The following is a 26396-nucleotide window of genomic DNA, read 5'->3' on the forward strand; positions in this document are numbered from 1 at the left end:
TAATGCTGTAGGTACATTAGATGAAACACTTGGCTTGTAAGTGAGCCTAGTACAGGATCTAATTGCTATGTAAAGGACTTCAATCTTAATTCATTATGATGGTGAATTTATATCATCCTGGGAATTCAGACATTTTTATATTATGATTTTTAGTGGTTTTTATAGAAATACAGTAACATCATTTTATGCCTTTACATATGGTTTTCATACAACTGTAAAATTTTTACTACACTTCTCCTACAGTGTCATACAGGGCCTACGTATCTTTCAAGATTTCATAAAATAAAAATGAAAATTATTGCTAAAAAGAATTCCTCACACTTGTTCACCTATACTACTTGTTTTATCCAGTTTTAATGAGGCATTTTCTTTTCTCGTTAAAGTGAGGGTCTCCTCTGACAAATGATGCTTACAAATGTGATTTTAATTACCGCCTCTTGGTGAGGACCTGATCACCTGTGCTCGGCATACACATAAAGGATTAGTCTCCGAACTACTGAGACAGAAGCTCATCTGAGCTATTAAGAACAGGCAATGTTCTTTTTTTTTCCCCATACAGCACTTTCAGTAGCAGCCAGTTCTGCAGGAAAAGCCAAGCTGTCTGAAGCAAGACTATCATCATTTTGTGTCTCCCATCACTTCTTGGAAACCTCACTTCTTAGATTTGCACAGGGTTTATTGAATGAAAACTGCAATCACTACGTTGGCGATTCCTAAAAATAAGTCAGATCCAGTTTGTTTCATGTTAACTCTAGATATCAAACAGCAGTAAGAACAGAGTTTTTTAATTTGCTTTTGCATTAAAATAAGCACATATGTCTTTGAATTGACACAGGGAGCAGAACTTCACTTCTTGGAAAGAATAAAATTGTAATGAAATCTAAAAACTTCTCCCATTAAATGCAAAATCATCTCTCATAATTCCTCACATATATAAAGGGCTAAATTCAGCTGACTAAATATAGAAATCTAATGCTACTTGAATCTTCATAAGGCATCCAAGACATCTACAAAAGAACTAACATATAGTTACATCTGCCAAGATATGGGACTTAAGGGAGACCTACACATTTTGGTCTGACAGAGGCCACACAAGATACCCTACAGCACCTAAAATAATGGCAAACACCTACATTTAGTCAATGAATCATGCCCAGAATGTCTTCTACTTTATAAATAGACTTGACAAGATGTCATTGTACAGCCTAGCTTCAAACCACTCACAATCTACTGGGAGTTCATCTGCTTTCTAGCAACAGCTCTGATGTGAGAAGAGTGGAACATCTAAGGCCATTTGGTATAAACGTTTGTCCTTTCCTAATTTAGATGTATTCAGCTCAGTTTTGAAATCACGCGGATTATTTGATTATTTTTTTTTTAGATTACTTTTGTATTGCCAGTGCGCTGTAACATCCACTAAACAAAAGGAGTCCTGTGTGTAATAGCTTAGACCCCCCCAGACAGAGTTCCAGGTATTATTAAAATCCATTAATATCACCAGTCCTCTGGGCCATGTAACATTTCCTTTTACACCATTTGTAAACCAACAACTTTTATTATAAATCAGGCTGTGTATCCTAAATTCGTTGCATCCTAAGGACTATCTGCAGTTCTTAGCTCAAAGGAAGAGGAAAGTGATAGTAATTTATGTACTTTAAGTATATAAGCATTTACAGTTTTCAGATACCTGCCGAGCAGTCAGTGTGCCAAACCCTTGCCCACCTTTTCCAATTACATGACCTCGTCAATTCTCACTGTAGGCTGAGATCTGTCCCGGCATCTCCTTTCCAATGTATTTCCTGCCTCTTCGAATGTAGTATTTCTCAGCGGTGATGTGCTGTTATTAATCAGAATCCCAAATTGCTCTTTAACTAGAGAATATGGGTGAGAGCTGAGATTTTCTTAGTTTCATAAAGGAAATACAGATCTTCATCTTTGACAAATGTACAGAGAACAAATGACTTTTACAGAATTATGCCCTTTGCACTAAGCAAAGGAACAGCCCTGCGAGATATATTTAGGCATGAAGTGATTTGCTCTATATAAAGCAGCCTACAGCACACATATTCTTTGGTGGTGACAAGCGAATGTCACCCGGAGCAAGAGCTCTCTAAACCCCTGCACCAACGATGGATTCCACCTCCTCCTCAGCATCTCGGGGAGGGCGAATCCAGAAACACGATTTATCCCCCTGATGAGACAGGGCTCCAGGCTGGGATTCCACATAGCTTATCACCAGGGGATTTGGGAATCCTCGCTACTGTGCCACATCATCCTCCAAATGGAAGATCATAGAATCATAGAATGTTTTGGGTTGGAAGGGACCCCTAGAGGTCATCTAGTCCAACCCCCCTACAGGAGCAGGGACACCGCTAACTAGATCAGGTTGCTCAGAGCCCCATCCAACCTGGCCTTGAAAGTTTCCAGGGATGGGGCCTCCACTACCTCTCTGGGCAACCTCCACTACCTCTTTGGGCAAAGATGCCCAAAAAGATACTCACTTAGAAATGACAGAGAAGCAAAGTCCTCACACCACACTCAGAAGCAAAATCAGGAGGACGAGCATTACTATTAACCTGTGAGTTAAGAATGCCTAACAGGAAAAATTCTTGCAATGCATTTAAGTCCACATGCAGAGCTGACTTAGCAGCCATTGATGCATGCTGTGCATTTTTTAAGGAAAATGAGGTAGTAAGATTTTAGGAGCCAATTTTTTTATAGCAGATGAAAAAGAATTATGTGGCAAAAAATTAATTTCTTGAAGAAAAAAAAAAAGGAAGGGAATGTTTTTCTCTGTCTTAAGCAATGGAAAGGCAGATAGATGCAATTACTTCTCCAGGCCTCCTTGTTGAAACAACTATCTGCTACGTGTGCATTTGTAACTGCAGGCTGCGCGCCCATGGTGCTGCAGGTGTTATTTATGCAGTGTATGTAGCATGATGCTGCAGTAGGTACAATTTAGATATTGTAGTCTAATGCACAAATAGGCTTTCAAAGACAACATTTCTTCCATGTCGCTAAAGATTGGGTACGAACATCTACTTCTGCTTTGCAAATTTTGCACAACAGATATTTTTATAGGTATTTATGAATTTAAGTTACTTTTCAATAGTTTTACTATCAAAGTTATGACAGATTACAGAGCTCCTCGGCAAGCTGCAAAGAGGCTCCAACGGACATACTGGTGGTATTTAAAGGAAAACAGGTAACTCCCTTCATGAAACTCCCTTTCTTTTTTTGGTCAAGGATTGAAATAAGAGTGAAGAACACTTCGCGTCCACAATGGCTACAGTACTTGCATACAGTGTTTGAAAAGAGTGTTTGGAGCAGACGAGGAGAAGGCTGTACGATTTTTATCTAGTTTGTGCATTTGGGATGTGCGAAATGTGATGTGACATATCAGAAGTGCACAGTGGGGTTGAAAAATGAAAACTGGGCATTTCTCTGCTGCTTCATAAAGCTCAATAGCACAGATTTCCTTGGAATATCTGCAAAACAGATAAGCAGGATGGGTCACGATGGCTTTATGTCCCAAAATATATTCCTTACAGTAGGAATTACAGACTAACAATTAAAAAATGTTTTCATCCTCATTTTCCTGTTGCCAAAGTTTTAATTGGCCACTATGTGGAAGCCTCCTGCTTTACTCTGACTAGCTGCAGTAAGTCAAAATGCACACTCTAATCTTACTGGAAATCAAATTCTTTTAAATTATGGGGACAAAAGCAGTCCCAAACAAGATTTGGCTGTCACTGCTCAAAATGCTGAATGTACAAATGATACAAAAACGTCTTTGTTTTGAGAAGGTTAAAATCTGAACAGCACTGACATATGGTTTAAAGCATTTAAAAGAAAAAAAAAAAAAAAGCAACTGTTATCTCCATTATACAGATGGGGAATTGAGGCATGGAAAATAAAAACGTGCCCAAGCTCAAATAAGAAATCTCTTCAGATATAATCTTTCTCTCTAACATACCTCAGTATAAATTTGTAGTCACCTAATAAAGAAACGTGGTAGTCTTCCACATAATATACTTCATCATAGGAATCTTTTCCTTATCATTATTTCTAAAGTAAGCTCAAACTAACACCAGTCTGCTCTGAACACAGCTTAGCTAGCCAGCTAAAAGCATTATGTGTGTCAACAGGATAAAACATACCAGCGCTTATTCTTTGAAATGCTTTATTTCCAACTAGGGACTTTATAAAGGCTCCCTTTAGAAGCTAGGATTTCTCTTCTCTTTTTCCCAACTTCCAGTATATTGTCCCTTTTTCCTTTGGATGACATGCCTATGAAGGCCACTGTAAAAGTGTGCACACACCAATTAAAGAAAGCAGAGTCCATCATAAAGCTGTCTGGACTATTTTGAAAAGGATACAAAGTTAAATTAAATATTGCAGTCACAGAAGTAGTCACCTCAAAGGAAAGCTGTGCCATTGATCTGGTATCAAACGCGGTTTCTAGTGGGTGAGCATGATGGACATGGCTCCCTTAATTACAGCGGATTAAAGCAGGAAGAGCTCTATTGATGTCTGGACTTGCAGCAGGAACAACTTTGTGAGGAGATGAGGAGAATCAGGTCCTTCCACTGCAGGAAGATGGTGTCGCGCTTTAGTGAAGACTTGATGGAGTGAAAATTCCAGTGTTCATACATGATAAATCACATGCCTCAAGCGGAGCATACAGCTTGCAGTCAGCACTTTGCTGTGAGCAGTGCAAGCACCAGGATCATGGTGCGAAACATCTGCTCACAGTCTTCCATGCTTACTAATGATCTCAGCATTTGTTGTCTTCTGATGAATATGAAATGCCAAATGTCTATTTTAGAGGCAGTTAGAGGGTCAGGAGAGGTGAATCATGTTGGCATTATCTAAGGTGAGAGAGCAGGAGGTTGCTTCCAAGCACCATGAAGAAAACACTTTCTTCCAGCCCCAGACAGCAAGTCCCTGTTACCGCTCATATAAATAAACTGAGAGCCAGATTTGGTTCAACAGTTTCTCTAGCCTCCATCCCAGCCAGATTCATTGTCTCCTGTCTCAGCAATGCCAGTTGCTCTAGGTACACACCCTGGAGGTTACACCCTTCTTGCACAGAAGCAGTTCTCACTAATCCTTATTCAACCAGAAAAATAACTGGGTGTGTGAGCATTAATGACACAGCCTCCATGAATTATTTGCCTGTTGTGATAGGCTCTACAATTAAAATGAAGAAGCTGGTTCTACTGCTCATTCCCTTACATTCCTGTCTCAGGTAAAGAGAAGGAAAGAAATACTGGTTTTAAATTATCTTAGTGTTTTGCTCACATTGATTTTTTTTTTTGCTATGAACTCAAATTCATTCTTTAAAAGGTGAGCTTTTCCCAGAGTAAGTGCCTGCAAATTTATTTTCAACAAAGTCCATTTTAATGATTCCCCAAGACAGTAATGTCTAGATGTTACCCTTACACTGTGATCCCAACAGTCCTATCTGCCCCTGACACCCATGCGCTGTGAAGATACCTCTGAAAAAACAGGCTGCACATTACTCAGCCATGCTAAGGGACCAAGACTAACATATTGATTTAAAAGCATTCTGAAGATGAAAAAGTATTCATAACTATTTCTTAGAGCACATAACTTGCATCATGGTGAAATAAGTACTGAATGTCTAATTTGTTTTAATATTAATATGCACATAACAAAACATTACTTTGCATGAGTCCTGCCTTATCACTCATAGCATTTGTTTCTGAGAGCTAGAATTCAATTATTTTAAAATGAAAACTAAAAAAAAAAAAATATATGGTAACTAATACTGGACATATTCACAATTTCATTTGTTCTAAATTCTCTCCGTGACCCAAACGTGCAAAGTGCCATGTACTTGGCAAGTACACAAGTACAAGTACACAAGTACACAAGTACACAAGTACAAGTGCAATCTCCCCAAGTACTTCAGCAGCAGTTAAAGGCACTCAGAACCTCCCTGACAGCACCTAGCATATTGCAGAATAAGGCACTTGACACCAAAAAAAAAGCATTTTGATTGTCAGTGAAGTACAGTCATCTCTCAACTAGAACATGTCAGTCGTTTCACAGAGCGTCCCAAGTCTGTTTAACAGTTTGAGACAGAAAAGACAGACATACAATCCATATACCTCCAGAAGGATCTTAAGTCAGCAGGATACAAGACCCAAATGTGGGCAAAATATCACCTTACCATATTCCCCTGACACGGAAGGTAAATCACATCTCCTATTGAAGAAAGTCTCTTTAACTGCATAATCCAACGAAAATGTCATGGGTTTATACCGTATATTACCAGCTCAAAGGAAACTTCTTATAAACCAGAATGCTAGCTTTTGGGCCTTCCACCCCAACTTCAGCAGCCTACTGAGACCTCCAATGGAAAAGCAAAGAGGGTTTTGACATTACAAAAAGTACATCTCCAAGTGTTGTGAGTGCTATAGAAAAGTTCAGAAAAAAAAAAGCTCACTATTCAACTAGGAAAAATGTCATCATGGCATCAACAGCTCCTTCTTGTTAGCTGGGCCAGAATTAGAGTGGCTTTCAAGCTGGGAGAGACCCCAATGAGTTGCCTGGTCATTCAGGCCAGGCTGCTCATGGCTTTACCTAGTTGGGGTTAAAAACCTCCAAGGACAGAGACTGCACACAGGTTGCCTCTCTGGGCTACCCGTGCGTCTGCCTGACTGTCCTCACGGGGAAAAACACCCAGTGTGTTTCAACTTATGCCTGCCATCTCTTTACACCCTGCACCAGTAGAAAGATCCCAGCTCCCCGTCCTTGAGGATGTCCCCACAGGCACTGGGGGCTGCTTTTGGGTCCTCTTGAAGCCATCTCTGCTCCAGGCTGAGCAAGCCCAGCTCTCCCAGCCTCTCCTCACAGGGCAGATGCTCCAGCCCTCACCATTTTGGTGGCCTCAACTGAACTCCTTCCCATTTATCAAATTCTCTATAGTTTTGGGCTCCCAACATCAGATTCAGCAAACCAGATGTGGTTTAACAAGTACTGAGTAGAGGGGGATAAGGAGCCCCTACAATCTGTATCTCTGTCCCTGTTCATACAGCCCAGGCTGCCATTGGCCACCTTTGCGCCACTGGCCTTGTCCCACTTGCTGGCCACCAGGACCCCCAGGGCCTTTCCTGCAGAGGAACAACTGCAACAGCTCTCCCCTTGCAAACTCCCTGAAAGCAGCAGATGGCAAATGACAGCATTTGTCCTAGCACTGGTTTCTGAGAGTTAGCATTCAATTATTTAAAAATGCAAATAAATTAAAAAAAAATATGGTAACTATTTGGACTCAAAGCCTTGGAGACTTCTCTAGTGACTGACATCAACCTGACTATTGCACGATACACCTCCACTTCTGATTAAGTGACTGACTTCACTGAAAAATCAGTTTGGATTATCTAAAAGGCGCAAAATATATGCAGAAAAGGAGACAAATGTAATAACAGTGCACTGGTATGTAGCTGCCTACATCCTGAATTTCCCTTACTGGGGCAAAAATTCCTTCGTTCATCGTTGCTATTAAGATGGTCAGTAAACTTCCCTTCCAACTAAAGTAAACTAATTCCCTTGAAAAAATACATACCAAGAACATTAGCCGTACACTGGAGAATTCCTGAGACATCTTCAGCTTCTTCATTGCCAGAGCAGTCTGTATAGGAGCATCTGTTTGATATATTGTGAAAGTTCTTCTCCGCATCCCTGTAACTACAGTAAAAAAAATTAAGAAAAGTTATAGCATCTCCTTATGCAAATGCAAGGTCAACAAATGCCTTTCAGAAGTGTTGGTAAAGGATGCCTTTAGCCTCCCTTGGCTCCTCCCTCTTCTCCCCTCCATCACCCCCTTTCCACTCGTGCCTTATCACACACAGACGACACTGCATTCATTAGTAGCCTGGGTATCTCAAGTGTTACACTAGAATCCAGAATATTATCTGTAAAGAGAATGAAGCCATAAGAAAAAAACAGTACCAAAGGGATGAGGGAAGGGTATCAGACATATCTGTCTTATACGTCATTCCCACTGGGGTGTTGTCTATAAGAACATTGTGCAGTAAACTCCAAGCAAGATGTTTATGAGGCAATGGTAAGTATCTAATGAGAATAATAGACCTTCCACATCACATTACATTAGCACTGCAAGTATAAAGCCTAGCTCGCTCTGTGGATTACCTTCTGAAAAGATCCCAGCAGAAAGAAGGATGTCAAGCTGCAACTCACTATGTTACCAAGAATAAAGTTTGTGCTACAGCCTGCTAAAGGAAAACTAAAAAGAATCCCACCACTGAAGAAAGACACAGAGCTACGCTCTGACCAGCAAGAAAGCAGCTACCACTTAAATTATTCTATTTGATTTAGCTATTCTGGTTTGTTTGTCATTAATTCAACAGAAACAGAACAGAAGCTCAAACTATGTTTAAAACAAAGCTTTATGCAGGTGATAATGACAACAGAAGAGAGAATTACAAGTGAAGAAAATATTGCAGCAGAGTGATAATGCACTTGGCAAAATATACAATTGATTTAGCTCAATGCACAGATAAAAGCTTTTCTAATTAGTATTTTATTAACAGTTTTGTTATGCTTTCACACTTTTTTCTAGTTTATAAATCATGAAGAGCAGTTTTAAGGATTGGACTCTTCGTCTGGTTAATGCCTGCAAAATCTCAGCACTTGGGTTGCCAGCACCTGCAGAAAAGGACTAGAAAGGATCAGAGCTGCCCATCCGGTCACCCCTCAACAGGGAAACTGGTTCTCCACGTGCAGTAAAGCATATTGCGAAGAGTGGCCTCACCTTAGACAAGGAAAACTCGCTGGCCAGGTCTGCTGACATGCTCTGCAGTGAGCTGCATGGTCTGTACTGCTTCCCAGGTGTCCAGCAATGCCTGGCCATGGGCCTGGCAGGAGGCCACATCCTGACCCAGTGGCCAAGCTCACCCAGAACCCAACCCCACTGCCACGGGGGGGAAGCAGGTTGTCCATGGGGGACCGTGGTGATGCAGATATCCACACTGCAGCCTCTGGAGGATGCCATGCTGGAGCAGGGGGATGTGCCCTGAAGGAAGCTGCAGCCCATGGACAGCCCACAAAGAGCAGGGGACAAGCGTGAGGAGGAAGGAGCAGCAGAAAGGAGCTGTTATGGAATGACCACAACCTCCATCCCCATCCCCCTGTGCCGCTCGAGGCGGGAGGAGGTAGAGGAGTCGGGAGTGCCTTCATCTCGACCCACAAGCTTTGTTCATCTTATTTTCCCCCCTGTCCTGCTGAGGAGGGGAAGCAAGAGAGCGGATCGGCTGGGTGGGGGTCTGGCAGCTGGCCAAGGTCAACGCTTCACAACACGTACCAAAAGTAAAAGATCACAGGGCAGGACAAATATAGGACATCTGCTAGAGACAGATGCTGCTTTAACAAACTCACACTGATGTTCAAAAAAATGAGTCAGTGTATCGTAAGTCACAGGAATTACAGGTTTTCAGAGTGTCCCGCTTTTAAACTTTGTCCATTAAAAAAAGCACATCTAAGCCACATGTGGCCATAAATAAAAAGCCACATGGTTACTGCATACATGCTTTTCTCAAGGCACTGTCTCATTCTCTGAAGTCTCCTAACGTGAGACTTCAAGCAATCTTTTCAGCAACTGAAAAAATTAGCAGCCAGAAGGCTTCTCCCCCCTGCCTGCCCTGCAGTGGACATCACGACTACCTGCCGAGATTGGCTCCCTGGCTGCCCTCAGGTGCCAGCCAGACATCACCCACCAAGCTAGGGCTCCCTGTGAATCTTAACCAAACATTGACAAATAGGCAAGGACAATTCCCTCCAGGTTCAAAACTATGTCATAGATTCTAAAAAGACCCTCAGTGCAGCTTGAAAAAAACCTCATTGCATCTGTGTAATTAAATGCAGAGGGCAGAATTCTTTGTTTGTCATATGGCACACCCATTTAATGGCTATAGACATGCAGCCACTGTATTCTGACTCTCTTAGGAAAAGTTATCCGTGACAATAGATTACTTGCAGAGGAAAGGAAAACACGTGTGCAAGTAAGGAAAAGTTTGAAGAGATTATTTTTATCAATGGAAGAATGCCCTAGGTTTTCATGATGACACCTGCTATTACTTTCTTTTTGCTTTTCAGTCATCTATTAATCTTCTCAATGAACTCTTAGGAGGTGGCTTCCAGTCCTGCTTCTGCAAAAACCTGCAAGTATTTAACAGGCACTGATGCAGGATTTTGCAAGATTTGGACCTCAGGTCATAGCATAAATAATTTTTCATAGAATCATAGAATAGTTTAGGTTGGAAAAGACCTTGAAGATCATCAAGTCCGACTGTTACCCTAACCCTGCCATCCCACCACTAAACCATGTACCTAAGCACCTCATCTCCCCATCTTTTAAATTTACAGCATTCTCAGCTAGCACTGTGAAAAGCAAATTGGAATAGATCTTCAGATTCCCTGTTCTCCTTATTTAGGAAACATCACTGTTAAGGGAGCAGTCATGCTCTGATGGGATGGCATGGAAGCAGAACTGGACAGCAGTTTATCATTAACGTGCATAGAATGTACAGAGAGAGAAAAATTAAAAACCTTGTCAGACAAGGCTGTGACTTGGGAAGCACAGAGGAAAACACTACCACTCACTTTTTATTACTGCACACTAACACTTACCCAATAACTTGATGCTCAAAATACTGCAGCGTCCTTTGAAGAGTTTGCCGAATGGTCTGAGGCTATGGAAGAATAATAAAAGAAATTGTAGCATTAGGGAAGCACAGTACAGTTTAATCAACATTATCTTTTGACACACTGCTTTTCTCCAGTCTTAGTCCTCCTCATCTTCTACCTGCTAGGTGCCCATCATAGCAATGGATGTGAAATATTATCTGTTCCTTACATCTTATTTCACCATTTAAATAGGAAGGGATTTTACAGTGTGCCATAATTAATACCACTTACAAGACCAGTTGTGCATAACAAAGGAGCCACTTCACTACTAGCTCTCAAATACTATCACCCACCAATTATCTCATTATTTTAAAATAATTAATTTATAATAGTTGCAAGAAAATGCTATTTTATGACGAAAGTATCACTGTGAAAAGGCATTGGGTTTTTAAACTTTGTATGTTCCCTAGAGCATTCTGTACTAAAGAATATCATAAAGACACTATTTATTTTGGCTTACTTTCCTGACAGGCTATAACTCTCCAGTCAACTTTTAAATTACCAGGGAACTCAAGTTAATCAAAAGGAAATCATGCATGCTTCAAGCATTTCTATGCTATTTCATTTTAATAGGTGTTCACCAGACTGCATATGTGTGTATACATGTTTATTTGCATTATTACTACTACTACCGTGTTCCCCAAAATATATATGTACATATGTATGTTTATTTTCCTTACTACTGCTACTACTGCTGCTGCTGCTGCTATTCCTATCATTTTGAATTACTTCATGAGACATCTTCAGGTAAATAAAGCAAATGTAAAGTCCAAGTCATTCTCTTTGGAATTTTCCAAGTCACTTATGGCAAAACGTCATTCTTCCAAAATAATTGCTTTGTACCAAACCTGAGGTTTTTCACCCATCCATTTTGTTCCAGTGCCAGAGGTCAGACACAGGTACCCAATTTGGATTTGTAAGTCTTCCGTCTGTATCAGAGGCACAGAGAGATATTTTGATCTAACTCGCAGCAGCAGCCACTCAAACTTTCAAGATACTTGGTGTTTCCCTACCTTTTGGAAAAGACATCTGATTGTTTTGGAAAGTAATATTTGAAATGCCCCTTAATTAGAGGAATTTCATTCTAAACCCACCATCATCTTTGAAAGTCTCAGATTTTGCTTTGTGCTGTACAGATTCAGCAGTTCAAGAGCTGAGCTTTCTTCCTACTATTGCCCATGAGTTTGCAGGAGGAGGTAACCGTTCTGATGACAGGAGGAATGAAAAAGCATATGCCAGGCTGCACTAGGTCTGTGCAATTGTAAAAATTTCTTTTTAATAGCAAACTACAAGAACGTGTCTACCCCTTTGAATTCGAACGTGTAGAAATGCATGCATTTAACAAAAATAAGCTCAAAATAGATGTAAACCTTGAAAGAGGTTTTTTTTTTTTGTTAATTCTGTATCAGATAATTACTTCTGTTCTCTATGGGAGCTAAGTTTCCTGTGCTAAAAGGCATTAAAAGTTGCATGTTCTCTCACAAAACACAATGGAAGCACCATATGAGTGATACCATCACCTATCAAAAAAGCATCCCCTTCTCAGTGGTACAGCAAGTGTTGAAGTCCTTAGGCCTGATGGGCTACAAATATGTTTCATGGCCTGTTCTCACAGAGATTCAGAAGTTTTCCTGTGCTCAGCAGGCACATATCCTTCACATATAGAAAAGTTGTCTCTCCCCTCTCAGGCAAGGAGGCAAAGCGAGATGGCTTTAAGCAGAGAAGTCCAGACTGCTGCCACCTCCCATCTCCACAGAGCATTTCCCTGTGCCCCACTCCCTGCACACAGAACATCAGGACTCCACCAGCGACTCCTCTGACATGAAATAGGGAATGTTACAAAAGTCTGACTATTAAATTAAACTTCCCTTCTTGTTCTCCCAAAGTGCGTTCACAACAAGTGTATGGGAGGCAGCAATGCCTGGCCCTGCAGCAGAGAGGAATGGCAATAGCTTTTTGTCTTCTCAGGAAGTTTTGCAGCTTATGACTCCTGAGCAAGCCTCCACGGGCTGTCTTTGCCTTTCTCATGCCCAACACACAGATCTTGCACTCCTTACCCAGGGAAAAGTCCTTTTGAATACCTGAAGATTTGACCATACAAGCAACCTCCAAGTCCTGAGCTCATTTCATCAATAGACCTCCCTTCCCCCGCCATGCTAGATGAAAAAGAAAAGGCCCACATACTGTTAACTCTCTCTTCTGAAAGCTAAATCATCTGCCTAGGTGCTGTCAGACAGTTTTACACAGTCCCATGAACTCATCCCTGTCTTCACTGGCATCTCCTATCAAATCTTGGAAATCAAGTATAGACAAGAAATAGGATTTACGACTGAAACACTGGTCATAAACAGAGCTGTATGTAATGTGTCCATAGCCAGTGTGAAAACTGGCCTGAGAAGTCACAAAATATTTCTTCATTTCTGATGAGAATTACTATGGCATGTCACTGCGCATGGTTAAAAAGCTGCTGTGCTCCCCTTCTCCATTTGCTGTATTTCGTCACTGAATGTCATTTTGCTATAGATTAATTCCATAACTATGGCCATGACTAAATAAAATGGAGAGAAGTTACACGACACCCCCTTACAGCTGCCTACACGGGTAGTGTGGTGTACCACTTCTTCCACTGCTGACTAGGCATCGCCTATGAGAGAGAGAGTGGGCAGGAAAACATTTCCACCTCTTTTCTGCATCCAATGGCAAGACTGGATGGGGGCAAAAGAGCTAAAACTTCCTCTAGTAGCCTCTCCAAGAAACATAGCTTCTGCCATTTGGGGAGAGAAAAGACAACCTATAACAACGCACCTCCTCTACCACAACATATGTCTATGCCATGCAGGCATCCAGTGGCACTTATTTGCTGGAGTTTTTAAGGCTTCTTGACCACTTAAAATGAAAGATTTACTACAAAGGTAAAGTAGCAACTATTCCCTAAAATAGTACATTTTAAAAATTCGGTTTTATTATAATGTTTTACTAACAGTTGGTATGCATTACAAAAGGAATAGTGACATCAGTTCACATTTCTAAGGGCAACTCAAATTAAGACATGCCAGTATTGCTATTGTTAACTGTACGTTAATCCAAGAATTTCATACGAGATCGTATCCAAGCTCCATCTTGAATGATGAAATATAAGGTAGAAGGGACCACTGAAGGTATTTAGACTGATCTCTTGCACGGCAGAGGTCACAGGACTTTCCTGAATTAATTCTGAATCCAGACATCAGGCCATGGCTAAGTCTAATGTGTCAAAGAATCATAAAAAATCAGAATCACAGAATCATGTTGTAATTTGAGTTACCAGTTGCTCAGGTCTTTCTCCAGATGATTTCTGAGTGTCTCCAAGGATGGTGATCCCACAACCTCTCTGGGCAACATGTGCCAGTGTTTGAACACCCTCATGACCCTCTTTTTTTTTTTTTTAAATACTGATTTGAAGCTTCCCATCTTCCAGCTTTCTTGCCTCTCTTCCTTCTGCTGTGCATCCTTGTGAAGAGTCTGGCTCCATCTTCTCTACACAGCCTGATCAGGTAGCTGTAGACTGCAACAAGATACCCCCAAAGCTGTCTTTTCTTAAAAGCTGAACAGAGGCAGCTCCCCCAGCTTCTCCTCACATGTCGTGGGCTCCATCTCTTGACCATCCTTGTAGTCCTCTGTTGGCCCCAGTATCAATCCCTGAGGGATATGCAGAGGTAACTGGTTGCTAATTCTTTGTGACTTTGTGACTCTGATGGCCACCTTTTGAGCCCTAAGGGCCAGACACTATTCCACCCACCTTATCATCCACTTAGGCAGTCTATATCTCGCCAATTTGGCTCTAATGACACTATGAGAGACCATGCCAAAGATTTTCCTAAAGTCAAGTTAGACAACATCCCTCCATCCATTGAGACGGTCATCTCATTACAGAAGTCAATCAGGTTGGTCAGGCACAACTCATCCTTGGTAAAGGGCATAAAAGTACGTAAAGGGAATAAAGGGGTAAAATTTGTCCTGGCTGTTCCCTATCACCATCTGTGTTGCCCTTTTTTGTGCTAAGAAAAGGCTTTCAAAAGGATTTGATCCGTAACATTCCCAAGGACTGAGGTCAGACTGATCACTGTAGTTCCCTGGATTCTCCTTGTCCTTCTTGATGTTGGGTCTGATGTTTGCCTTTTTCTAGTCATCAAGTACCTCCCCGATTGTCGTGACTGGGAGGCTTTCCTATCTCCATTCCTGCATGCTCAGGTGCATGCAGGAATATCCCTCAGGGCATCCTATCCCTGCTTCCAACTTCTGTAGATATCTTTTTTTGCATTTGAGCTCTGTGCTGAGGTCCTTGTTCATCCACACTATCATTCTTCCATGCTTGCTTGACTTTTCTGCACATCATAACGAACTGTTCTTGTGCTTTGAGGAAGGTCTCAAAGAGTCCATGAAAGATCAACCAGCTTCTTGTGCCCCTTTACCCTACAGGCTAGTTGCCCATTGGATCCTGCCAAAATCTGTGAAGAAGCCAAAATCTGCTCTCCTGAAGCGTGAGGTTGTAATTCCACTTCCTTGTCTTTCCCACTTCTCTCAGTTTTGAACTCCAGCATCTCATAATCACTGCAGCCAGGGCTGCCCTCAGCTTTTATACCTTCAACCAGTTCCTCCTTGTTTGTGAGCAAAAGTTCCAGCACAGTATCCCCCCTTCTCAGCTCATTGATCCCCTGCACTAAGAAACCGTCTTCAGCACACTTCAAAAATCTCCTGCATTGCTTGTGCTCAAACCTATTACCCTTCTAGTGGATTCTGGGTTGGGTGAAGTCCCCCATGAGCACCAGAGCCTGCCATTCTGAGGATTCCTCCAGCTGCCTAAAGGCTTCCTCTGCTTTCACTTCTTGACCAACCAGTGTGTAGCAGATGTACCACCACCCCACCCCTGCTCATCGGTCCCCTGCTCCTGACCCCCACGCTCCGGGCCAGCTTGCTCTGCCCAAAGGGAACTGCCCACACACCGCTGCCACCTCTGCGCAGAGCGCAGCTCCCACTCCTCACCGCCCCAGCTCGCCCTTCCCGAAGAGCCTGTGTCCACCTCCCGCAGCACTCCCACCCTGAGAGCCATTCCACACAAGGGCGTGTGCAATCCCACGCAAGGTCCAAGCTCAGTGGCAGCATCTCTTTGCTCCCCATCCTGCCTGCATTTAGGCACAGGCACTTGGGACGGGCTCCCAGCAGTCCTGCTTTTGTGAGGTGAGCGTAAGTGCCTCTTCCATCTTGTTGTTCCCCTGATACTTCTTCACTGCTCCTCCTTCTCTGCAGAGAATGAAACCCCTTCCCCAACAACCATAGCTCAAAGCCCTCCTCACACAGTTGTGAAGTCTGTTAGCGAAGACACCCTCACCTCACTTTGTCAGACAGATCCCATTCTTGCTCAGCACTCCTTGCTCCTCAGAGAGTGCCCCATGCCCAAGGAGACCAAAGGCCTGCCAGCAACACCAGCCACACAGCCAGGGACTGCCTTAATAGACGTGTCCACTCCAACCAGAGCCTTTCCCCCTCACCATCAGGATCAAGGAGACACCAACGGGGCAGCCACAGCCCTTGCCCTGGCACTCAAAGCCACGTCGTCACTCCTGACCTCGGGGCCTCCCCTGGCCGTATCACTGGCACCCACATGGAGGAGCAGCAGGGGTCACAGTCCAGGAGACAGACAAGCTTTGGCAGCTTCTCTGCAACACTATGTCTGAGCTCCTGGCAAGCAGTAAACCTCCTGAGGCAGCAAGGCAGACTGGCAGATGAGTGCCTCTGCCCCCTCAGGAGAGAGCTTCTGATGCCTACCACCCTCCTCTTCTTGAGGGCTGAGGCTCAGCTGGCCCTGATGCCTCATCCCAAGGGAGGTCATCTCTCCCACCTCTTCCCAGGGTACTGTCCCAGTTCTGTTACTGCTGAACGACAGGGGGAAGAGGGGCCTTAGATGTGTTGTTGGAAGTAACAAACCTTCGGCCTCCTCCATATCAGGAGTTTCCACCCTTGACCCTCAAGGGTTATCTCTATTTTTCCCTCCTTCCTTGCAACATGGGGCTCCGGTTCTTGGTTCTGCAGGGCCTCTGGAAAGACCCATCCATCCTCCGTGATGCGTACAACCTGCTCACTCTCTCCTATAACTCTTCCACCTGGCACCTCAGTGCTGCAACCAAAGCCCACCGCCGCTGCAACCAAAGCCCGCCGCCGCTGCACAGCCGCCAGCAGCGATCCTGAGCGTGGCACTCCTGCCATGACAATGGCTGAGACTCCACCAGACGACGCCGTTTGCAGGATGCACTTGTACAGAAATCTGCCCGTCTCGCTGGATCTCACCCGGCCCTCCAGTAGTGCAAAACTGCCTCCAGACCTGAAGTTAGAGGAGCAATAGCTCCTCAAAGATGCTTTTAAGACTAACTGGAAAAAATCCTTATGAAGATATTTGTCTAAACAATTTTGAATTTTTTTAGGGTTTTTTTTTAACTCAGACAACATCCTTTGAAAAAGAATTCCAGTTTAAACAGACATTGTATGAAAATTTTTTTTGTCTTTTTTTAATTTAATTTCCCCTTCTTTTAACTTCATTGCCTCCAGTTTTGGAGACAAAGGGGACAGGACTTACACTTTAATTGCATCCCTTGTTATAAATGTCTTTCCTAAGGCAATCAAACGTAAGCTTTCCAATCTCTTCTCAGAGGACAGAAACTTTAGCCTATTCCCTAGCCATCTTCAGAAATGTCTTTCATTTGATTGCAACACCTTTGGAAATAAACAGTAGGGCTCATCTGCCCAACTGCAGGCACCCAAAGTAATTCATTTCATCTTACGGTTGGCATCCAATACATGCCTGAGGACTCAGTCTTTAGAAATACCCATTTCTTTGTTTCGTCTAGAAAAGATGTTGAGTGATTGCTTTAGACTTAGACATCTTTTAACTGTTTAAGTAAGGACAGACAAACTCCACCCTGAGGTAACGGAACGGCACACAGTATCCCAGATGACTCAGTCTACATTTACATAAATGCGGTTTCAAATTCGCCATCCCATTCCCTTTGCATCCTAAGATACCCAGACAGAATTCGAGAAGAAAGGGACTGTACGGAACAGGGAGGTCTGAGCCAAGGGAGCAGCCAAGTACACAGGCAGTTTCTCCTTAACCCTAACAAGACTTCAAAGATTTTTCCTGGTAAAAGCTAAGTGGCTCCTAGCTGAGCCTCAGAAGCGATTCACAGCAGCCATGCTCTTAAAAACTTGAGTGCTTAAAACTTTAAACATGAAAGTTGAAGCACTGAAGAGCATAATAGGCTCAGCTAGAAACCACTTTGCTTCTATCAGAATTTCTTCGAGGAAGTCCATCAGGTCAGGGGGCTCCTCCAGACTCCTGTGCCCTGCAAAGTCCTTCCTAGAGGAATCTGCGCCTCTGCATACAGGAGAGCCAAGCCACCACAGACCTCAGCCAAATAAGCACTTTGATGTTGGAAGGTTCACATGCCTGAAATTTATAGTGTTCAATCACTAATTCAGCAGATGTGTGAGACTTTAATTGTCAGCTTCACTGCTGGTGATAGTTCATTAATGAAAAATACTTCGTTTCATATTTCAGAACCAATTTTAGTCAAGTTTTTGTGCATAGGTGATTAGAGATCTCTAAGCACATGAGTAGGTGTGCACCTGGCCCATTCAGAAGGAAAGAAATGGCAAAATAATAATTTTTGCATCCAGTCTGTTTTTTTTTTAGTATTTACCCCATGATCAGGAAAGCAGTGGAAAACAGTTCTTTCCCTGTCCTTCTGGTCACCAAAATATTGATGTTACAGAAGCCATAAACAAAGAATCAAGGTTCCAGCTGAGGACAAACATTTATCAACAATCCCAAATGCCAGGAGTGGGGAGATAAGCATTGAAATTGCTGCAACTAGGGAAAAGCAGAACTGACAAAGAAAAGGAAGGCTCCTCTGGCATCCTGCAATTTTCTGGTAATGCAGGAAGGAGGAAGGCTCGCTTGCATGTCCTTGTGGGTCCTGCACAGTCCGGATCCCTCCCTGTCCCCTTCCCAGTAGCTGAAGAATGGAATGAAAAGGCACAGACAGAAATCAGAAATGGAGAAGGATCCCAACATAAGCGACCATTTGAAAATTTAAAAAAAAAAAAAAAAATTCACCTTTGGGAGTTTAACAGTGCTTTTCATAATATAGTCAGGAAAAAAAATATTTTTACTCTCTATCTTCTGAACCTTCAGGGTGCACTCATTTTTTTCTCTATAACTGTACAAGCCAAAAATGCATTTTTTTCTTCATGAAAACCAGCCTCCTGATTCCATAGGTTTGTGCTTTAGATCAAAGCACCAACTGCTTGCAGATCTCCATGACAAGCACCAGATTTGGTATCAAGAGGGGAATCATAGAATTATGGAATCATAGAATCGTTTCAGTTGGAAAAGAACTTCAAGATTATCAAGTCCAACTGTTAGCATAACACTGCCAAGTCCACCACTAAACCATGTCCCTAACCACCACATCTACATGATGCAGAATCCTCAGGAGGGGACAGTTTGGGGATCCAGAGTGGGATGACTGACAGCTGGAGGAAAAATGAGCTGCCCTACAACAGCCCACGATGGTCCACATGTGGATCAGAACTCAATACCATCTGACACCTAAACCTGAGACCAGTCTGCTCTTCAGTTCATGCAAACTGGGGTACTCTTCACAGAGAAACACTTGTGCCCATCAGAGAAAATGCCTTAATTTAATAAATAACATTGAGACTAAGAATTTTATCCCATACTATTTCACGGCAATAACAACGGAAACACTCTGAAGAAATAAAACAGAGCTAAATAATAATTAGAAATTATAACTCCTGCATCCCCATCTGCCTTTCAGCTAGAAGAATCACAGACATTACGCATGGAAATTGCCTGTTAGATCATCTAGTCTAACTCCTTGACAGTGAAGGATAAATATCTCAGGGTGCTATCCATTGTAATACCGGCTGGGATCACTTTGTTCCTCTTTGAGTTTCAGCCATGGCTGGAACGGACAGAAGATCTGTTCTGTGCTGCAGAAAGAATGCATTCGATAGGTGAGAATATAATAGATGATCTACCACTAATGCTACCTGTTCATCTTTAAATGCAATTCACATCTACTACACAAAAGCATCGGTGCTGCTCTAGCAGGCAGATAGGAAATTAAAGGCTTTACATGTCAGTCCTTCTCAAGGATTTCTTCTGCTAGGATAGAACAAACCAAATTTCCTCAGTATAACTGGACCTAATTTCATATGCAGAGCTGCAAATATGCTTATCCCTTTGAGACCTATAGAAAAACCACAGACTTTTCCGTCTTCATTTTGAAACTTAGCTTGAGAGTTACCAAGCACGCAAACGTATCTAGAAAGAATTTGGATATGAGATGGAACAATTTCTTTTACTCAAAGCGCTTGATAACAGCCTTTAACACTAGTGCAAGAGGCAGAAGGAATGAGAGGGCTTTTCTTTCTGTTAACGTTATAAGTTTCACCAGGAGGACGCTGGACCATGCGAAGCAGTAACTGCCCCTGCTCAAGCAGTTGCAAGTGAAGGACATTCACCCTCATTTCGATGTAGCCATGACTGCACGCTGCTACTTAAGGGGATATATTGATGATCACAGCGTTCCCTTCTACTTCACAACGTCTTTCTCTATTATTTGCACCTGGGCACTTTGGCCAGGGGAGAGGCAGAGAAGTGCAAAACAATGGAGATCAATTTTGTGGGGTTAACACGGGTGCTGCTACACTCGGGTTTGCCGGCTGGCGGCTGAGACCTGCCGGCGGGCAGGCCTGACCCCAGCAGGGACACGCTCGCTGCGTCCAGTCAGCAAAGACGCCTGCCAGGTATCAATGTCTCCGAGGCGTGTTTTTTTCTAAGCACTGTGGGGAAGTTGAGATTTCAGCCTGGAACTATACAAACATTAAGAAAGCAACTATTACTATGATTGGTCTAAGCACTAGATGTCAAATATTCAGACTCACCCTAAATAAAATTTCACCAAGGTCAATACAATGCTGCAGGCCCTCCGGTGCAGCTAAGCTGATTTTTTTTTAGTATTTTATTTGCTGAGGCTGAAGTTCCCTTGCATGAAATGTTAAACTACCGAACAAGGCAAACAAACAAAACCCACCGCAATGCTCATATCGATGACGTTTTCCAGAATGTTCCTGTTTAAGTCACCACAGCTCTGCTACGAAATAGCAGATTGACTGGCTACAGATGGCTCATATGACCCTGTGTATGGCTTTTCTCTCTGTTAAGTTGAAAGACACTGGGCAAAAGTCTGATTTTGTCATACGTTAAAAAAAAAAAATCCTGTTTGCCTGCTGGAATTAGAAATTAGGACTTTCTCATGGGATGTGCCTTTCTTTCTTCACCGTTTCCATGTTTGTCTTTTCCTTCACACGCTCATTCCTGAGAAGGATGTTACTCACATCAAGCTCACCCAGCCTGGGCTATTAAGTGAATAAGCTCATCACACTGCTGATATGATTATCATTTGGCATTACCTTACTTAATTCAGAAAGATAAGCAGAAGTTATTCCTACGACAGTAGAGCTCAGATATACCTGATGGGTTAGCGCGAGTCATAAGCAGCTCAGAATACTTGTGTAAAATTTTTTCAAAATCTCATGTAAAAATCAATTTGTTACCTCTCCTGCTAGTGGCAACAACTTGTTATTTCTACTAAAAAGAGTAGCTATTCCTTGAGAGTAAGTGGTAGTGGTTTATGATGGAGCCAGATTCAACTTGAGCCACTATATTGCAACTTTGCCACCAAAACCCCATCTGCGCTCACTGGAGGATTCACTTGCAATTAAGCAACTTGGAGTTACAGCAGTTCTGTGACATAAGTAATAGCTTACACACTAAGCTAAACGGCTGTCTTCAGGCTCACTTTTCTCCCACTGTCAGGAAAAAGGCTGTATTCAAAAAGACAACTCTTAAATTTGGCAGCAGCCAGTAGCAGCTTCCTAACTTAAACAGGAAAAAAAATGTTCTTACTTTAATGTGTCTTCAACTGGGCTTTTAACAAATAGCAGGAGTAATTCTGAATTAACAGAAAAGCCTATCAGAAGCGATTTTCACTTACTAACGTTTATAGTTCGAGAGTTGCATTACATAGACCACTCAGAAAATAAAATCAAACGGAAATGTCAGTTTAATGCTGTGTCATGCTGTAATTCTCTTTCCAGAAGGATCAGGAGAGCGCTTCAGGGTACACGGTCTCCTCTTGAGTCCATGCCCAGTCACTCTCAGCTCCTTTTGGGTAGTCCATGCCCCTCAGATGGGAGCAGAGTATTTGACTTTCCAAATCAGTGACAAAATTTTTTTTTTCTGATTTTGATTCTATTTTCAGCCTGGTATTGGATACAAGTCAAGATAGAACTGGAGCAAATGTGAAAACTGCTGCAAGGAACTGGAATTCAGTAAGATACTAAATGGCATTTCTGAAGAAGAAAACCGTGTCCACTGGTGCCAGGATATCATTCCCACATATGAGCAGAGCTCTTAAAGGCAGAAAAACTTATGTTGATAATGAATAGCATAGAGTATCATCATCTCTAGTTACAATTAATCAAAATTTATGTCATTGTGGGTGTAAAATTCATCCTTTAAAATGGAACACAACAACAAAGCTGGAATCACAAGAAAAATGTATCATTAAATTTGCTTGTAATGTACATATAATTACTGCAGTTGATTTCTTAAAAAACAAGGTCATAAATCAACGTCCCTGCTAGGTTCCCACCATTTTATTATTTATCTCCAAAAACCTGAGCCCAGCCCAGTGAGAAGGGCACCTATTGACAGCAGCTGGATCTAGCTCCAAATTTCTCTGGTAGAGTAGGTAACCAAAGATCCTTTGACGGTGGTTCAGATGAAGGAGGCCAGAAGGGACATCTTTGCCCAGTCAGGAACATGATTTAGGAACATGCTAGAGTGGGTAGGAGCTGCCTACACAATTACAGGCTCAGCTTTGTGGGGACATCACCAGGATGAAGGCTGTGAGAAGGCAGAGCCAGACACGGGGCAGTAACCGTGGAGCACTGTTGGCCATGGTCTCCTGAGATAAAGGAGTCGCAAGAGTTGAGGGTCTGCAATGCCCATGGTTTATTGCACTGAGCAGCTAAGTTTGGTCCCACAGAACATCATCTTCTCACTCGGGCACTGAGCAGAGCCCCGGCTGGGCACAGCATGGCTCCCCCAACCCTCTGGGCTGCGGCGCCCAGCTGTGCCTGGCTCCTGGGAGAGTCCCAGCCCTCCAGCGGCCAGCGCTCCTGCCCACTCGGCAAAATGGCATCTCAGGGGGCAACAGGGCAGCGCCGTGAAGTGGTGTTTAGTATATGCACGGTTTGTGGAGTGCAGCTGTGACAAAAAGCTGCCTCTCTTCTTGCATTGCCACTGCTCTGTGCCTCCCTGCTGCACCCCGCTTCCCTGACCTTCCCCAGCACAGCCTTCTCAGGAGTGCCAACAGTAGGGTACATATGGAGGTCTGCTCATCTTCCTCATCACCACCTACTTTTCTCCAAAATATGCAGCTGTTTTGGTGGGAGGTGAGCCCTATCATCCTCCTATTTCTGGCTGTTAAAAAATAGAGGGCTTGGGATAAGCAAGTTGCAGATGAACAGCGTCCCTCCTTCAGCCACCCAGGCGCGTCAGCAAAAGTTTAGGAACCCACAGGAACATAAAATGACCCTGTGCTGGTTGAGGATCAGACCCCTGCATCCTCTACTATAACCACTGCAGGAAAAGGTCTAAATATGTATTTAAGAGAAAAGTTGAAAAATCATGCATGCTGGAAAGTGCTAGAAGCTGTTCTCCAGGAGCCAGCAGAATGGGTTGGATTAAATGCTGCAACACAGGGAAGCTCACTTTTTAATTTTTTCCCACAGTTTCACAAAAAGTAGTGTTTGTGCAAAGTCACGTTCAGCTAAACTTGAGACCAAGATTACAAGTGATGCAAAATTCAGTAACTTCTTTTCACTATATTTTAGTACAAAATATCTCAAATGCTTCATTACTGCATTTTACTCTACAGATTCTCTTTCCACTGACAGTACAGTTGTACGAACTCCTTAATACATTGCGCAGGAGACACTAATATTTTCACGCCCATTTTTGCGCTACCACTGGTAAGACCCAGCCTGCTTGCACAGACTTCTTGCTGCTCTGCCCCACGGAGAGAGCTCTTGCTCAGCTCCTTCGCCCCTTGGACGCCCCTTGCTCAGCTCCTTCACCCCTTGGATGCCCCTTCCTGCTCAGTTTGAGGTTCTCCGCATCCCCAGCGCAGCTCCCGGTAGCCCCCACTACTCCCACATTGAAACATCACCCCAGAGATCTCTCTGCATGCCACAGTAGTATTAAGCACACAGAGAGCATTTTTCCTCAGTGAAAACACGCCAAAAAATATTTTACTCGGTATTTCAATCCTAGCCCTTGCCGAAAGAAAGCACAAAATTAAGGTTGAGTATAAACATCAGGAACCTGTAGCAGCCTTCAACTTTGGAAGTGTTTGGCACTGGGATGGGGACAAATTGCTGCTGCATTCATGTTGGAAGGGAAAACATTAAGCCATTGCAGGCAATGTAGAGAGTATATACATCCACACACACTCGTATGTACGTAAATTCACGTTTATATACTTAGCAGAGACCTGTACCTATAGTATCATGGAATGAAGATGCATCTACATCTACGGTCAAAGTATTAAAGCTTTTGGTTCAGAAAGAACACGTCAGTGCACCCCTCAGACCTGCTTTTTCATTTCACAAATAGTGGAAATGAGTCCCATTTGATGCTAATTTTATAGGCAAAGTTTGTTGGTTTGGGTTTTTATTACTTCTAATTAAAGTTATTCCTGATTTATATTAGCAGATGTGCGAAAATAATCAAAGTGTTAGACATATGGTAACCTGACTTGTTGCAAGGTGGCATGTATTCAGCATCACAGAACAGAGTCTCGGTAAGAAAAGAATGCACCAAAATAACAACGCACCTGAACAGTGATTTCTCAGAGTGGAAAATGAAAAGGCAGGGGACCTGATTCTTTTCTGGTAAGTGATTGTGACAACATGACTTTTGAGACATAAGCACATTCATTTATGCCACAGTGTGTAAGCTGGAAGTGAAGCACTAGTTACGATGCCAAGATAAAAAGGGAAATTCTAAGCAATATCTATCACATGCTAAAATTTAACAAAAACACCACAGTTTTTCAGCAATAAGGGCTGCTATAATCATCTCCCAAGGAAGCCACGGAAGCTGTTGTTTGGGACATCAAAACCAGGTTGGATGAAATTTTTGCATTCTTAAACGAAATTTCTCTGAGAGCAGGAGGGAAAGGGGACTGTAAGATCTATCAAAGTTTTCCTCCTCTCCTAAATCGAAGAATGTGCTTATTTTAAAAACATATTCAGCAATTCATCCAAGCTGTAAAACTGCAATTGTCTTTTCTGGCAAGTCAATACAGGAGGTAACAGTCAAAGCTGGGAAAACACAAATACTAAGGTTATCTAAAAATACTGCACTGAGCTACTTCAGAATACTTCAAATATTTTGGGTAACACGTGCTCTAATTATACCCTTGTATTATTACCAAATTAAATAGCTTTTTTTTTTTGTACTAAAACAAGACAGGTCACCTGAGATATCATCTATTAATATCAGCATTGCAAGACCAGAGGGAAAAAAAATCAATGGGAAAGAAAAGTCTTCACTGAAACTGAACGCCTGTTAGCCGTGTAGGGCACGGCTAACCTCTCCCCCTAAACAGGTTGCCTGCTCCTATCTAGCCAGTTCAAGAAACATCAAACTGAAAAGAGCCTACTGAACCCAAAGCAAACTGACAGCTGGTGGTGCTGAGACTCGTAAGTAATTTCCAAAGCTGGAGAACAACCTGCAAAAAGATGACCCAATGCCACCAGAGCAGATACAACTGTCTTATAGATTAAGACTACTTGTTGCAATTGGTGTTTTATACCTGAACACGTTAAAATATCCCAGAAACCAAATAAGCGTTCAGTTGCAGCTGACACTTTATGAGGAAAATTTAGTGACGGTCATAGAGGTATTTATAGGAGCGCAGCACAATCGTAAGAGAAAGGCTGGACAAGAACCTTCTACTTTACATGAATCTACCAGAGCTCCTGAGCCATTGGTTTCAGACTTAGAAAGCGATACCAGCACATGCTACAGGTTCTACCCAAATTCACTCCTTATTTTAGCACACGCAATGCTTCACTGCTTCTCAACTACAGGTATAGCTACCCAGATAATCATAAGCCATGGATTTCAACGTACACCTTAAAGAAACTGATCTCTCGAGAATGGCAACGCGTCTGGGAGGCACGGGGAAATCTGTTGCTGAAATATTTCTGAGCACAACGTCAAAACTTTCTTTTCACCCTGTTCGGTACGGAAAAGCCCTACGAACGTAAGAAGTTCGCATCTCCTCTATGCTGAAGGAAGAACGTGCGTGCCACGCACCATATCGATGTAACTTTTTATAAAAAAAAAAACGTTGCTAGTGCCAGACAGTGGCAAGCACTTGAAGATTTTACGGTTTTCTTTTAATCCAGAAAGGGACTCGGCCGCACCGGCAGCCGCGCGCGTTCCTGCCCCCGACCCGCTCCCC

At 42.7% G+C, this 26396-nt stretch overlaps 1 protein-coding gene across 1 annotated transcript in view; it reads right to left on the minus strand.

Moving 5' to 3' along the window:
- Nucleotides 1–26396, minus strand: part of GUCY1A2 (guanylate cyclase 1 soluble subunit alpha 2) — a 167547-nt gene that overhangs the window by 134871 nt on the left and 6280 nt on the right. Inside the window, 3 exon segments of the mRNA XM_009643053.2 lie at nt 7595–7716; nt 10678–10775; nt 16699–17092. Of these exon segments, the coding sequence (XP_009641348.1) occupies nt 7595–7716; nt 10678–10775; nt 16699–17092 (614 nt within the window).

The sequence above is a fragment of the Egretta garzetta genome, unplaced genomic scaffold (assembly GCF_000687185.1).
Source record: "Egretta garzetta isolate BGI_Z169 unplaced genomic scaffold, ASM68718v1 scaffold217, whole genome shotgun sequence".
Lineage (NCBI taxonomy): Eukaryota > Metazoa > Chordata > Aves > Pelecaniformes > Ardeidae > Egretta > Egretta garzetta.